Genomic DNA, 15,978 nt, shown 5'->3' on the forward strand with positions numbered 1-15,978 from the left:
AATAAATAGAGTGAGAGATTCTCGCTGACACGGGTGGGCTGGGCAAGCCCATTAAAACGTGACCTCCACTGACCTTGGAGGAGCTGAGGCTGAGCATACGCCCACTCAACCACCTGCTTCTTCTCCTCCTCCCCCAGACACAAAAATGGGTGTGAGTGGGGGGGGGGGGGGGGTGTGAATACCCCAGAGGGCAAAATGAAGCCAACTTGTTTATATTTGATAAGTTTCCTCATAAATGTGGACTTTAAATAATATTTTGTTTCATTGTCATCATTTTGCACAAACCCCATTAAAAGCCCAAAACTATAACAAAACCATAACTGATCATAATAAATAATAATGTAAAAATTAATGAGTGCACACTGCAATGTCTTTTTATTCTGTGGCACAAAGTCCCCAAATACTCACTCTGGTGGCCATATGGGTCTTAATCTGCTGCTAAAAATAGTCCAACAAAGGTTTGATGTCTCTGGTTTGAGCGTGCATATAGAAAAACTATAGAGTCTGACTTTTTAAAGAAATGTGTGTACAAGAGAGCAATGTCTGAATGAACTGCTGGTCTCAGTGCTGCAGGCTCGAAAGCTTTTTTGTTGCTTTCATGACTTTTTTTGGCAGCAACAAAAAAATATATGATATAATAAAGTCTCTGGCGATCAAGGTATGATGGATTTATTTTTCTAATATTTAGTTTTTATTAGTTTATTTATTCATTTGTTTGTTTAAATGGCCCTTTTTTATTTCAACTATAACACAAACCAGATCTGCTCCAGATCCCAATTATGTGATGTAACTTTGCAATAAATGCCACTCAAGACTCCACAGACCTTTGGACTAACCCTCTGAGCTCTGTCAGCTGCTGCGCTTCCATCCAAATGAGCAAGTGATCAAGTGACATTCTACAAAGTCTGTCAAATAAAAATGCTAATTTTCCTTTTTATCGGCTACTGTTATGGAGATGTACTCAGCAGGACGTGACGAAATGAGATGATTAAACGGGTATCAGCAAATGCGCTTGCTGCCTCACACCTGCATTAAAAGATATTTAAAGAACGACTTTGTCATCGCTGTTCAAACACTAGCATTTGAATTTGGCAGAGTGACATTCAAATAATGTCTCTGCTGGATTCCTCAGGCCACACTGCTATTGGTCCTCATCCACAGGGGTACAAGCTGGAAAAAGCTGCTCTTTTTCTAAGTCAAAACTTGATCTGGTTTTGAAAAGGAGACAGCAAAATAGGTTTCGAGGGCTTCGCTCTCAGACTGTGGGCTTACTTGCGGTTCCGAGAGTTTCTGAAAGTATAGTGGGAGGAAGCTATCAGGCCCCTCTCCTGTGGAAGCAGGCTTCAATTTGGATTCGGGAGACAGACGCCCTCTCTAGTTTAGGATTAGGCTTTGAACTTTCCTTTTTGGTAAGGCTTATACTTCGAGCTGGATCGTGTAACCATGGATCCTCCCTTAGTGTATCACAGGAGGTCCTGCAGGAGTCTGAGCCGCTTGCAGTAAAACTGAGTGTGTTCGCCTTTCTCTCCCCCAGAATCCACAAACAACCACAAGAAAAACACTTTATATAACTCAAAGAATGCAAAAGAAGTAAAAAATCATCTCATTTCAGACAGATGATGAAAAATGTATGCAGGCTCGCTCTCTTTTTTTCCTTTCATAAGGGTAGGATCCGATGCCTGGACTGGACAACAAATCGCCTGTCACGATTTGAAGCATTCGACCAAACAACAAATGATCTGCTAAGGACTGCAGAACATTATCTTTATTGATACTGGTGCCAGTAAAGATTTATTCAAACCAAAACAGTCATCTAGTAGAAATCTCCTAAACAGTAGCAAGCAAACAGGCCTAAACACCGGACCAGCCGACACTGCGTCACTTTTGTTTCCACTGTTATGAACAATCTCAAACCGTCCGTGATGTTTAGCGTCCGCCTCCCTCTGCCTACACCGTGCTCTCTCATAAACACAACAGATGTTTGCATTGAAAGTGACAGGCCCTTTCAACAGTGCGCGCACCATGTTTTCCATATTTTGAATAAATATCTTTGATCAAAGAGATGTTCTGTCAATTTTGTCCCCGCTTCGATATTTTCCAAAACAGTCTGCAATTTTACATCACAAGAGCAGGATGAATAAATCATCCACACTGAGTGAATCCACACTGTCAGAATATCCCCACATGAACTGCGCGACTCTTTGATGGATGAGGAGGGACGCGCTCGTGGCCGGCCGCGGCTGTCTCAGCAGCACAGCTGAGGAGAAAAAGAAAGAAGTAAAATATCGGAGAATGCATGTTAGAAACTGAGCGATGCTTCGTGTGAGTATTGGTTTGGATGAGTATCAAACATCCTAAATGTCAGATTACAGCCACTGGAATGTTTAGCCAAGTGTTGCCGTTGCCACACCGATGAATCAGCCTTCTGTGTTTTATATGTACCCAAACCGTCTGCTCATCTGGTGGGAAACATTTATAAACTTTCTATGGATGTAATCAGAGACCGAGACACCAAATCAAAGGTGGGGCTGGTGGGGAATCCCTGCTCAGATCCCTTTCTGCTTTTGTGCGTCGTCAGTCTAAGATGTTCAAAGAACTTTAACTTCTGACATGCAGTTCAGCTTCTTGTTTTCATGTTCTGTGAGGAAAAATTTCAATCGCATCCCCGATTCAGAACAACAATGAAAACTCTTATGGCTGAAACACGTTGGGATTTGTTATCAGGAACTCCTGTTTTCTTAGAGATGATGCCCTTTTTTCTGCACATCTGTGAATGCTCCAAACTCACACCCATAGTCCGCTTAACCTGTTTATTATCAACACAAAGATCTTCGGGTTGACTTTTCTTGCTTCTGTATTACAGGTTTGTGTGCTTACTGTTAACAGAACACATCCAACTGCAGTGATGTTTAAAAATAAACAGCAGGACCGCGGGTGGTGTTAATGAGGCTGTAGTTTGGGTTGAAGATATGGAACCAAGCACCCAGAAATGCTTTGGCTTTGCTCCAATTTAAGGCTCATATGTGAAGTTTCATGAGGACATCACTGCATCTAAGAGATTATGTGAAAACAACTGAGAGAAAACAAGAAGACACACTGTTTTGACTAAGCACTTAGCACCTATACCAACCCTAAAACTGTAATTAAAGAGGAATTAAAGGTAGAAACTTTAATTCCGACAGCCTTCAATTCCATACTCCCATCCGTTGAGGACGATCATGTTACATTTTCCAAAAAACCTGTGAAGAACGGACATTTGTGAAAGCAGAGCTGCAGAAACAGCAACCTCCGAGCTGCTGGCCTGCTCCTCTAAGAAATAATCCTTCCATCTGCTGCCTCCAGCAAGGGGGAAACACCTCATCTGCACCTCGTCTTGACAACATTAGAACATTACCTTTGATTTAGACACCAGAGCCGCCGCTCCGCTCTTTCCACTTTGACTCAAGACTTTGCCAGAAATGCAATTTGAATTGACCCAAGATTGAGGAAGTCTGTTGCTTTTGAGAAATTATATCAAAATAAATCATATTTATTTCAAAACTGACCTGGAAGACAAGACCCAGGGTTTGGTCTTTTGCAATGACGGTTTAGTTGGTTTAGTTATTCAATGAAAAGTTAAATTCCACAGTCTCATAAGAGTAATTCTTAGTTGGATTTGAAGGTGATGGTGTTTATTAATCAAGGCCTCAGACTAAAGTAGCACCTACAATGTTATTTAATGAATGTCATTGCCACAAGAATCTGATGAATAACACTAACACTCAGTTGTTTTGCTTGGTTTTTTTCCCCTGGTGTTGTTATTCTCTGTTATTGTGTCTATGGCGTATACTCTCATTTTTTTTTTAAATTAAAGTCAGCATCTGTTTTGTACAAGAGACAAAGATTTTGTGTAAGATGATCTGTATGCCCATCACTACACCAAAACCTCCTCCCTAAAACTTTGAAATACTCACATATTTAAAGCATTATCTTCAAACTGCATTTCAAATCATGGAATTGTGATTACCAGAAACAAACTGTGCGTGTGGTGTCAGTTCCAGACACGCCTGGTCTGGGTGGGACTCCTGCTAAAACTCCAGTGACACAGCATTAAAGGTCGAGGAAGGGAGGAGGTTGAGACAGTGAAATGACGTAACAGCCAGAGGCGAGCAGCACATTCTGCCTTTGCCTGCCTGCTAAACGGTAGCTGTCATCTCCTGTCAGGCTGGCGGCGGCAGACGAGACGGCTTCCCTTTGCCTCCTCGGGCCAGAAGACGCACATCATCTCCGATCACAGCTGGCTGCTGTGACGGGCTGCTGCCGCAGCCATCTCACCAGAGAGACTGACTGCTAACTGCTGCTGCTCACACACGCACACGCGCTGCCTGATTTCATATTCTGCACCACACTGCTGCTGCTGAGGTAGCTTAGCTTGTACTGACTCACTGAAAAGCATATGATGGGCTGTCCACGGAGAACACTGAGGGCCTGAAATAAACATTAGACAGTTTGCTTCGTCCTCTTGTGCCTCTGTGTTTCACTGATGCCCGTCTCCCTGCACTGCCATCGCCTGTCTGTCTGTCTGCCAGCCATCCAATTGTGTCCTCCCCTCCTCTGAATGCCTGTGTCCATCCGGCCATATGTCCGTCAAGCTCTACTGTACCGCCCCAGGCACTGCAAACACTCAGGCCTGACCAGCTGTCACGGCAGCAGAGAGGAAAACGTTCACAGTGAGCCAATGGGACGAGTTTGTGAATGGATTATCTGCATATATTAGCAATAAGCCATCATTAATTAAAGGGACAACTCGCTTCACTCTTGCTGATCAGCAGCAGATGATGGCCACAGGTTTGCACTGCTGCTGACTGAACAATAGCCTTCCATTAAATATATTCAGCAGGTGCTGAGATTAAAATACTCCACCTCACCTCCCCTCCCACACTTTATATGGAAGACCCACATGTTAAAGCCATTTAACAATTTTGTTAAATGATGCAATCAGACTGTGCGCTGACATCATCTACAACAAAGTGAGGTTTTAAATTCCTACTTCTGTTCATCCAGATGTTAATATTGCCACTTTGTTTTGTGCAACTTCACACACACATCAACTCTTTAACTAAACAACTGACGCTGTGGCTTGTTTGCAGGGGAACATTATCTGCACTTATCTGCCGACTTTCTGTAATTAGGTTGGTCTCTCCATTGATCCCCCCCCATGTTGTGCTTTTTAATAGGTGATCACAGCAGTGCTGCATTTAGGTTTTTGTTGATTATCAGCAGTCATATTAAGCCCTGGCTTGGAATACCTGATTCAAATTTCCCTGCAGGGCTAACTCTTTTTTTTCTATTGATCATCGAGCACAGTCTCTATCTACCATTGCGATACTGTGATATCGGCCATGATTTTGGACTTTGCATGTCTTTTTGTTGGTTGTTTTCTGGAGGAGGCGGGGGGGGGACTTGTTCAGACTACGTTTGGTCAAGAGTATGGCTAGCAACCTTCAATGAAAGAATGCACAGGTGCAAGAAAACTATATACCTGCTAATTAGTGTTAGGTAACAAACTAATAAAATAAAAATCTAGCCAACTATAAAACGACTAATGTGCCTGAGCTTTTGTGCAGTTCTTTGTTTCTCAGCTGTAACTGTTGTTTTTACCTGCTCAGTGATGAATGATACAAGCAAGTAACCAGTATCGACTGATAGGGTATCCAGGCAGACTGGTAATTAAGGCTCATACTAAATAGACTCACTCTCACTCTGTATGTAATACCTCTCTATCTGAGAAAAGAAAAAAAACAGTGCTGTCATGTTTTAATTGTGAGATAAATCAATCATTACTTGTGTGTGTGTGTGTGTGTGTGTGTCTCTCAGCTTTTCCAACAACAACTCGCTTTAACTACTGAGATCTGTCCTTCACAAGACATTTGGTCACAGATTCATCTTTCCACACTTTTTCTTCTTTCAAAGTTTGACCCATTTTCAGCAAATGTGGTGCGAATCCTTCCAGTATTCAAACGCGGTTTCCTTTGTTTCACAAATTCTGGTTTCAAAATCTTTGATAATACAGAAAATGTGCATAAATGTTTTTGGGAAATGTTCTTCTTTTCATTCCTAACCAGAAACGGTTAGGGGAAAAACACTTAAGATGAAGCTCTCTCGATCGACGTTGGGAACACTTGTAGCTGCTGGGATCAAACCGGCGACCTCGTGGTTTGAAGGGCTGCCTCTCTGCTCATTAGCACAGCAACAACACAACACAAAGGAGCTCGCAGAGCTTTTTTCCACTTTACCACCTCAGCAGTCAGATGTGAAAGCGTGGTGATGCTGAAACTGATGAGACTTTGCATTTCCTTTCATCCCTGAACAACTCCTCTGTGGACGGGGAAGAGATGAGACAGATGCTGCTCATTTAAAAGACTGTAATTGACTCAGCAGAGCTGCTGTCATAGCAGAGATCTGTCGGAGAGCTTCCACCGCGCCCTGAAGTGCTCAGAGCCACGATTTACTGCAGCGATTGCTGTTAGTGCAGACGATGGATGCTAGAAAATGTTTCAGGAGAACAAGTTCTTATCTGGGGAGCGATGTTGGTTTCCTTAAACAGCCTAACATCCCAAAAATGGGCTGTGAAATAAAGTTAGGTCTTTGAAATATAATGGATTCTTAAAAGTGCAAAAGGCACTGCTAAAATCTAGAGTTTCGCTCACTTCAAACAGCTCTCTCCCCAGACGTTTGCAGGCAATAAAAACAGCAGAGTGGTTTGACAAGAGTTGTTCTCACCGAGGTAGTTAAGGTCAGGGCACACGTCATTGATTGAACTAAGTGCTCCGCTGAAAACAGTGTGCCTCAATCAATGCTGCCTCTAATGGTGCAGGTCAGAGTTCCCCGAAGACCTCGGCTACGGGCGAATGTGACAAAGTCATCGGGGGGTGCTGGAGTCACGTTCCTTCTTCCGGCGCATTTGCTGGTCAGCCAGGCTGCTCTCGGGCTCACTTTGTCCTCGGATAGCACAAGTTAATGAAAATGTCATAACTCCGACAGGCTGTCAGTGACGGAGAGGAGTGAAACAAGAGGAGAGGCAGAATAGAGTTTAACTAGGAAGGCTGCCACCTCCCTTTCAGTAACACAAATGGATGGAGCACTCATACTCTCTCAGAAGGAAACTCTTCTGTTGTTTGCACGAGCTCATGATTGCACATGGTTAATGAGAACTTTTACATCAGGGAGTTTAAACATACTTCTATAGTGAATCTTTTTACTTTTACTTGAGTAACGGTCCCAAACACTTGTTTCATCGCTTTGAAAAACAGTTATTCCACACAAACCCATTTGCAGGCTCTTGTGCTGTGCTACTGTTCATGTAATAAAGTACATCAGTAAGGCACAGCGCCAATTTTCCACACAATTCATTTCTGCCAATTATTATGATGTCCTGCAGTTCCCGCTGCCAAACCACTGAAAGAAAAAGTCCTGGAAACTCCCCTGAGGTCAGGCACTCGTTGTAAGGTTCTTTAAGAGAGGCTCCGACTTTGTCCTTTATTCTCACCCCCCAGAGAGCTCTACCGCACTGGCCTATAGGTTAAATACCCAATAATAAGAATTGTAGCCTGTATTGTATTTGTGTGGATAGATCAGAGCAAGACAGTTTAGCCAGCTGAAGATTTATTTTTCTACTTTTTCATTCTTTGAGATGTCTGGGAAAAGCTTAAAAACCTCAGATTTCTTTCTTAGGGTTTGACAAAACTCTGAATATATTTTCTCTGTAAGTAGGCTGGCTTTTTTGCTATATGTACCGATTTAAAGGTGACCTATGATGATAACTTCCAGCTCTTCGTTTTCATGGTACGGTTTTTACAAGAGTAGCTTTACAAAATAATCCTATAATAAGACATTTCAGCTTCTCTCTCCCTTTAAGCCATTTTTCTTTTGACTGGCTGCCACGCCAAACACAAACGGTAGGTGGGCGGGGCTTCTGTGCTCACAGCCAGAGCTGTATGGCTGAGATGACCCCTCTGACATCATACAGTAGCAGAATATTTAGAGCCTCAGCTTTTGGCTTATGCTGTGAGTTACACACTGTCGATATATTGAATCACTGAAAACCGAAGTGGGATTCTAAAAACTAACAAGGAAAAAAAAAATAATTTGCCAATGCAATGCTGGTTAGTACACAATCAAACCCAAGTGTGCTCTCTATCTCCATCTACCTAAAAAGATCAACTGGTGACTTTGTTCCAGACCATCTCCGTTTTCTTTTTACTTTGTTTCCTTTGCCGTTTCCCTTTTCCCGAGTGAATCCAAAATTACACCCTTTCACTTCCTCCAGTGCCCTGCCCTCCACTAACAATGTCCACAAAATCTACACACATACACACTGGAGTGTGCAGATGAAAGGCTCGGTCCTAATGACAAGGTACCCTGTCCACTTAATACTTCAAAGATTGAGGTTCTGCAGCAGAGGGAGGGGGGAGGGGGTCCACAACGCTCATGCAGCCCCTCCTGTATCCACCCCAATTAGCCAAAGCCTCAGATGAACCAGGACCAGCCTGCATTCACTGAACCTCTGTGTGTGTCCACCTCCAAGTAACAGGCCTCCAAACAAAAAACAAAGAGCTACATGATGGAGAGCCTTCAGCTAACACAGTAATTACGTCACATTTGTGTATGTAAGTCTACACGCAGCAGTCACACATACATCTACACCGTGTCAAACATTGGCAAACACCCGAAACCCAGAAATCAGGATGTTTTTTCCCCTCCCTTTCGCTGTATCTCAATGGCATTACAAAATTATACTAATTAGACTAATTACAGAGTAAAAGCATGACAGGTCGCTTTCAGGCAGTATTTTTAAATCCAACAGCAGCACAGTAAACATGGTGGAGGTTAAGTTTATTTTGTTTTTGCAAATCACGTGATTAAATCAGATCACCTGTGGAAGCAGAAACGGGGACAGAAAACGCACAAACAGCACAGATTTTGGTGTGGATCTTGTCTAAGAGTCAAATCAAGTCTGAAAACCGCTGCCACAAATGATGGTTTGTAACACTGTTAAAGTATTTAAACCTCCAGAGTAACCCGAAAGAAGGACACAGACCCCAGGGACTGAACGCCTCCCCTGTAATCACACAGCTCCCCGCTGAGGTCAGCCTCCACTCCCACCAGCCAACCATTAAACCCTTCAATCATGCCCCATTTTTCATTTTTAATGGCAACTTTGTCATTCATGGCCACATCCGATGAGCCTCGCGACAATAATCGAGTAAGATGACTCAAACTAACGTCACTCCATAACAAAACCAATAAAGACGGAGACACATTTACAATTAACATAAGAGCTTATGATTCAGAGCGCTGTAATTCACTGCAGTTGTGGCTTTTCTCACTCTGAACCTCACCACGGTCGCAGATTTCCCCACGATAGGATGACATCAGTGGGATTATTGGGGACGTCTTCATCAGGTTAATGGCTGGTTTGACCTAAGCTATGGAGACCTTCTCATGGACCACAAATATTCAGATTGTGTTCATGTGTTTAAGGTGATAATCTCGATGTATCACAGCCACACAGGCACTTCATTTACATTTTAGACATGGAGTGGAGTTTTCTCCAAATTCCTGAAAATGGGCCATGTTTCACAAAAGCTTGTGGAACCAACCGTGGACGAAATTCTTAGAAAATGTTCATCTTTTTGTTAATTAATCTTCTCCATTAACCATGAAAAAGCCCGAACCATGAAATAGCTGCCAGAAAATTATATTTTCATGAAAATAGAGTTCATGCCCTGAACCTTCTGAAAAGTCACAAAAATTAAATATATTTTTCTTACATGAACTTTAATTTGTAACATATTTGCTACATCAAGCATTCTTCCACTTTTTTGCAATTTATTGCTTAAAGAATGTATTGTGAAAAAATAAAAATGGAGAATCTTACTGATGTAGAAGTCTCAAAACAGGGTAATGAAAAGTGTTGACATTATTTTGTTCAAGCTGAGATATTAGCTCTCTAAAGTTACTTATATCTACCAACACAGAGAACTGCTGACTGTACAATAAGCCTACTCTTCAGTCTAACAGTACAGATGGTGTTGATGCTCCGTCAATGCTCCAATTAAACCCAGATGGAAAAACATCTGAAAAACATGAGTTTTGTGCAGATGTTCATCCGTCAGATATCTCAAACTTCGGACTTGAATGCTATCGTGCTAGCATGATTAGCTTTTAAAGTGGCAGACATGCGATCTTCATGAATCTTGCACATTAACCTGCATCCTGTGATTCAATGGCTACTTAAGTGGAGTTTGCACTGAATAAAAATGTAACATGTTCCAAATCATTCATGAATAATCATAATTATTCAGTTCATTTGTCCAAGATGAGTGTGTCCTAAGAGAGAGGAAGACAGTGTTACTGACAGACTAAGAGATAAGCACATCCACCATGAAATTGGTTCTAAATGCAGCATTTTGCGCTTTAGCCACCACCACGTTAGTTTTACTGCAGGCAGAATTAATCATATTTGGTTGAGTGTAGAGTGCTAACTTATCTGCTAATTCTAGCAACCTTGCTCTTCAATCAACTTTCTCACTCAGTATGTGTTAATAGACCTCTCTGCACTGAATCGTACTTGTTATTAATCTCTGTCTCTCTTCCACAGCATGTCTTTTGTCCTGTCTTCCTTCTCTCACCCCAACCGGTCGGAGCAGATGGCCCCGCCCCTCCCTGAGCTTGGTTCTGCTGGAGGTTTCTTCCTGTTAAAAGGGAGTTTTTCCTTCCCACTCTTGCCAAAGTGCTTGCTCATAGGGGGTCATATGATTGTTGGGTTTTTCTCTGTGTTTATTATTGTAGGGCCTACCTTACAATATAAAACGCCTGACACTCACATTTGTAAATTAGTGCTAAAACTTAAAATAAAAGAATTCACTACCCAAAACTGGAGTGCAAAGTTCAATACAAGAATAATTCAAGAAAATATTTCTTGTCAGAGGTCCAGTTCAGTGACTCCAGAGTTGCAGTGGCAGCCAGCTCCATAGAATAGAATAGCCCTTTATTGTCAAAGTACATCTAAATTATCCAGTAACCAGATGATGATTTATAAAAAGAAAATCATGTCCTGCATGGTTGTTAATGGTTGTTATGACACAAAAAACTATCCATAGAGGCCAACCAACTCTTCAGAGCTGTAAAGTTGGGTATTTTAACTCTAAGGACTGACTGTCTCAAGTGTGAGTTAGTGGAGTTGCAGTTTTTGGCACTTCATTTGTTTGGCCGTGGAGGTTCCCACTTGGTGTTCCCATCTTTACAATCTAAAACTGTATTTGCCCTGCTGACTTTAATGTTTCATTTAAAAGGAAAGTCCACTGTGAAATTTAACCCCCCCTTTTGCCCGAGAAGCTTTTTATCCAGCTAGATTGTTTCGTGCCGAGTTGTCCAGTTTTGGAGAAAAGCACAACAAGCCTCTCTCATGCCAATTGTAGTTTGGTAGTAAGAAACTACACAAAAATACACAACAAGTTTTATGGATTTTTTCCCAACAGGGTTGAAATTTCTGGAAAGACTTGTAGTGCTTCTGAGTTCTTAGTGCCTCAAGGCAAAGACCATTTAGTTTCATTATATTTGAGAGAAGATCGACATGTCAATATCTCCCAAACCAGCCAAAACAGTCTAGATGGACAATTTGGGCAAAGTAGTTCAAGCCAAGTAAGTTTTGTTTTGTTTCTTTTTTAAGAGCAGTATTTGATTCCCTTAACTATTATATTAAGCATTATGGCCAACCGCACTCTTTTTTACCGTTTTGAGTTTTCACGGTACTTTTGGCTGCTCCTTTAATTCCTACTCATCAGGATGGATCTGCTGATTGGGTACAGATTTTACACTGGATGGCAGTCCTAATGTAAACCTCCCATTTATCCAGGCCAGACAGACACTAGGAGTGCAATAGTTTGTGACCCATGAGGCTGGGTTTGTGTACCGTCCCACTCTTGAATCGGGGCTCTTTTACACCCAAGGTGAATTTACCTGCTACTCCATCACTAAACCAAGTTTTAAGTTTTCAAAATAAAACATAATTTACACATTTATTTTGCTTTTCCTACTATATCAAGCCACTGTTCCAAAACAAAGGTGAATATAAAGCCATGATTTTTTAATGTGTTACAACCCTTTGGTCAATCCCTATTCTTAACAATATGAATCACAGACAGTTGGCTATCCTCTTTGGCCCCACCAAAACCTGACATTTAAAGGGTACGTGGTCTTAAGTGCTGTTCAGGGAAATAAATGTAAAAATTTAAGAGCATTTGTCGAGAAAAAGTCTCAGAAATGACTTTTAAAGGGGACCTAGGTCAATATTTATGGTCACAAAAAGGCTTCTGCTGAGATTGAAACCTTCTGGCCTTTAAGGTGCATGATGTTCTCTGAACATAAAGCCACGTCATAACCTCTCTTACCACCCCCCCCCCCCAATCAATCAAAACACTTCACCTTCCACTCTTAGCCTCTCATGACTCCCCCGTCCTCCCATTCAGAGCTGTAAAAACAGGCTTTTACATCAGAACAGATGCAGCATCATGGCACCATTACACTGCATCCATCAACACCTCTGTGCACCCAGCTAAGAAGGGGTGGGGGTGCAGTGCATCCTACTCGTGTAATTAAGTAATTACACACAATGTATGATGGATTCCTGTAATGGTTTATTTTTGAAACTGTTAATAAATCAAATTGACTGAGGGTGTAATCAGATGTATGATCTGTTGGCTCTTTTTTCACGAATACTGGAGAACACTCGAGTAGTTTAGTTTTAATTCTATTTAATTTTATTTATATAGCATTAGATCACAACAACAGTTGCAACGAGGTTTATATTGTAAAATAAAGACGCTGCAATGATCGAGAGAAAAACCCCAACAATCAAATGATCCCCTTTGAAGAAGCACTTGGCAAGAGTGGGAAGGAAAAACTCCCTTTTAACAGGAAGAGACCTCCAGCAGAACCAGGCTTTTACATGTAAAAGACTTTATAACACAGACAAGTTTTATAAAGACTTTATCATTTCTACACAGAAGCTGCAAAAATAAACTGGTGGCCACTGTATGAAATTATTTCACCAACAGATTCAAGTATTCATGCTGAACTAAAGGTGGAAAAGTGTTCGTGTCAACGACAAAAAGTTCAGTTTGGAGTATACATGCTTTATTTTTATGTCCTTTAGGTTTTCTACGTTCATTTCTATTATGCCTAGGTTGCCATTATAGTTCTTTGTTATTAGATCCCCCTTGTGTCTTCAACCCCTGTGTTAAGTCTCCCTCACCTTCATGTGTTTCATGTCTGCGTGTCTTGTGTTGTCAAGTTCTTGTTGTCATGTCATTATGTTTCCTGTTTTATTTTGAAGAGGTCTTATGTTCCTGTGTTCAGTTTTACTCTCCCCCCCGTGGCGTCGTTATGTTCATTCTTATCAGCCGTTTCCCCGGGTGTTTCCACTTCCTCTGATCACCTCATGTGTGCATTTAGTCTGTGTGTTTCCAGTCATTCGTGTTCAGGTCGTCTGCTAAGTTCACGTCATGTATTCACATATTCTTGTCAGGTTTCCATGTTTAGGGTTTTTTCACGTTACTTTCTAGTTTCCTCCCAGTTTAGGGTTTTGTTTAGCGTTGTCATTGATTTTGTCTTTTATTTTGTACTTATTCATCATCCACTATAAATATATTGCTTTCTGTTAAAAGTTATCGCTTTGCGTGTCTGCACTTGGGTTCTCTTCCTCACTCCATACAGTCTGCCTCAGCCAGACTGTGACAATGCAGATGATGACTAGAAGTGTCAGAAAAGACCAGGAGACTAACTTGGCTCAATATCACTTCTAAAAAAATAAACAAATAAGAAAAAAAAAAAACAGGCATGGCTGAAAAATGAAAATCGGGAGTGCAAAATTATCCAAATAAACATTTAAATGTCGTTTCTGGAGAGAAATGGTTCAAAGTCCCTCAAATAAACAAAAAACTACAACAACATGAACATTTTTGATCTACAGTGTCCTCGAGGGTTCAGACATATAGCAAACACATCCTCCCACACATTCAAAAAGAAAAGGTAACACAGAACAGGAGACATTTCAAACACAGCACAGCCTATTTCATTCATAGAGCCCAGTTAATTACTGCAATTAAACCTGAGAGAGCATCCTTTAACATGATTATGGATTATTATGGTGATACTGAACGTACGAGACACAGTCAAGGATGAATGATATCACTGCAGCACTCGGAATCAGATCATTCTCAAGGGTACACCTGCTTTTATAAAGACGTTTGCTGAGGCAGTTGATATAACGCCTGACGTCTCATCTTAAATGCACCGCCGTCTTCAAATTGCTTTTTAAACTACTGTTTGCACAGTCAGGGTTTATTAAGCTTCTATTTGTCTTGGATCATTTTTATGGCACATTAAATGCAACAGTGTAACGAGGCAGGAACAAATAAGGTTAAAGAAAATAAATCTAAAATGTTGGTCGCATACGAAACTTTACACGACAAACAAATGAGATTATAACAGAAATCAGCAATTGTCTCATTTCTGATGTTGCAAATAAATAAAGAAAAAGGATGGAGCTATTCCAAGCTGACAAATAACTTGTACTTACCGTTCTCCTTCTCGTCTGTGACACAGCTGCTGATGGACTCTGAGAGGCCCAGTGTGGCTGATGAGGGCATCGATCCCAGGAGGAATGCCAGCGATGGGGCTTTTCTCTGTGGGAAGTCCCCGTCGTCCTCTTGCTCCTGGTTCCCCTCCTCGTCTTCTGGTCTCTTCTGCTCCAGTTTTATCAGAGCCTCCAGTGTGAGCTCGTTAAGGTCTTTGCCAAAGTGCTTGGCCACAGCTCGAAGCTCATCTTCGTCTTCTGGTTCCTCGTCGTCCACCAGCTTCGATGACACGGAGAGAATGTTGTTTTCGTCATCATTTTCCAAATCTGTGGAGCAGGACAAACGTGGGTATGTGTCATTCATTTACGACTTTGTGTGCAAAGTCTTTATGCTAAGCTAGGCTACATAAACCAAGAGCAACTCAAAGGTCAGGCCTCAGTTAGCGAGTTGAATGTTACAGTTCATGACACTACAATTAGAAAAAAGAACAAATGAATATGGCTCGTTTAAAAGGGTTTCTACAAAATGGTCATTTTACTAAGTTCCTCCTCTTTGTTTTGAAAACAAAACACGATCGTGAAACATGCTACTTTCTCACTTGCAATTGTTGCCATCTTGGGTGCACAGGGTTCCCAATAGTAACTAGCTAAGAGTGGCAACTGTGTTTCCTCCTGGCACCGAGGTTACCTGGTGGTGCTTGATTATTATATCTAAACTGTGAAGATGAAATTTAAACAACTGGTCTGAGGTTTGACAAATTGCAAATACTAACAAAATGCAAAATTGCAAGTGCAACCTAAAAATCCAGCTAGCAAATAGCCTGCCATGTTTCTTGCATATATTATAGTACTATAAACGTCTCCAGACTGATAGTTTTTAGTGTTTTCCAGAAATTTGAACCACTTTTCTTTGAATATATTTTGTTAAGTTTAATATTTTGTTGTTGTCTCGTCATTGGTCAGTTTGAAAAAACAGGACGTCGGCTTTTCTGTTTAACTGAAAAGGTTGCAAAAAAAATTAGATAACTGGACCATAAACAGCACGCTGAAAGTATAAAGCTTTTTAAACACATTAAGCTTTTAACTTTTGTCACCATGTTTATTAAAATGTAAACACTCAAACGTGTGACTGAAACAACCATTCATGTGTGTCAGCTTAACAGCATATAGGGATGCAGTTATAATGCTATAATGACCGGCAGGTGACTTGTTTAATTCTCAGACTCACAATAAAAAAAACATCTGTCCTTGAAAAAATTCCCACTTTTACTTTGCTTCATTTTATGTAGTTCGTAACTCCCGAGTATTCCCTGAAGATTAATAAGACTGCATAACTGTACACCATAGTTAGAGTTTTC

General features: G+C 41.2%; 1 protein-coding gene across 1 annotated transcript in view; it reads right to left on the minus strand.

The window, feature by feature from the left end:
• Positions 1-15,978, minus strand: part of LOC146365249 (transcription factor IIIB 90 kDa subunit-like) — a 126,301-nt gene that overhangs the window by 63,245 nt on the left and 47,078 nt on the right. Inside the window, exon 12 of the mRNA XM_084915508.1 lies at positions 14,624-14,947. Coding sequence (XP_084771634.1) covers positions 14,624-14,947 — 324 coding nt within the window. The remainder of the gene's footprint in view (positions 1-14,623; positions 14,948-15,978) is intronic.

Source organism: Perissodus microlepis, chromosome 19, assembly GCF_051167445.1.
Source record: "Perissodus microlepis isolate ML-2025 ecotype Zambia chromosome 19, ASM5116744v1, whole genome shotgun sequence".
Taxonomy (NCBI): domain Eukaryota; kingdom Metazoa; phylum Chordata; class Actinopteri; order Cichliformes; family Cichlidae; genus Perissodus; species Perissodus microlepis.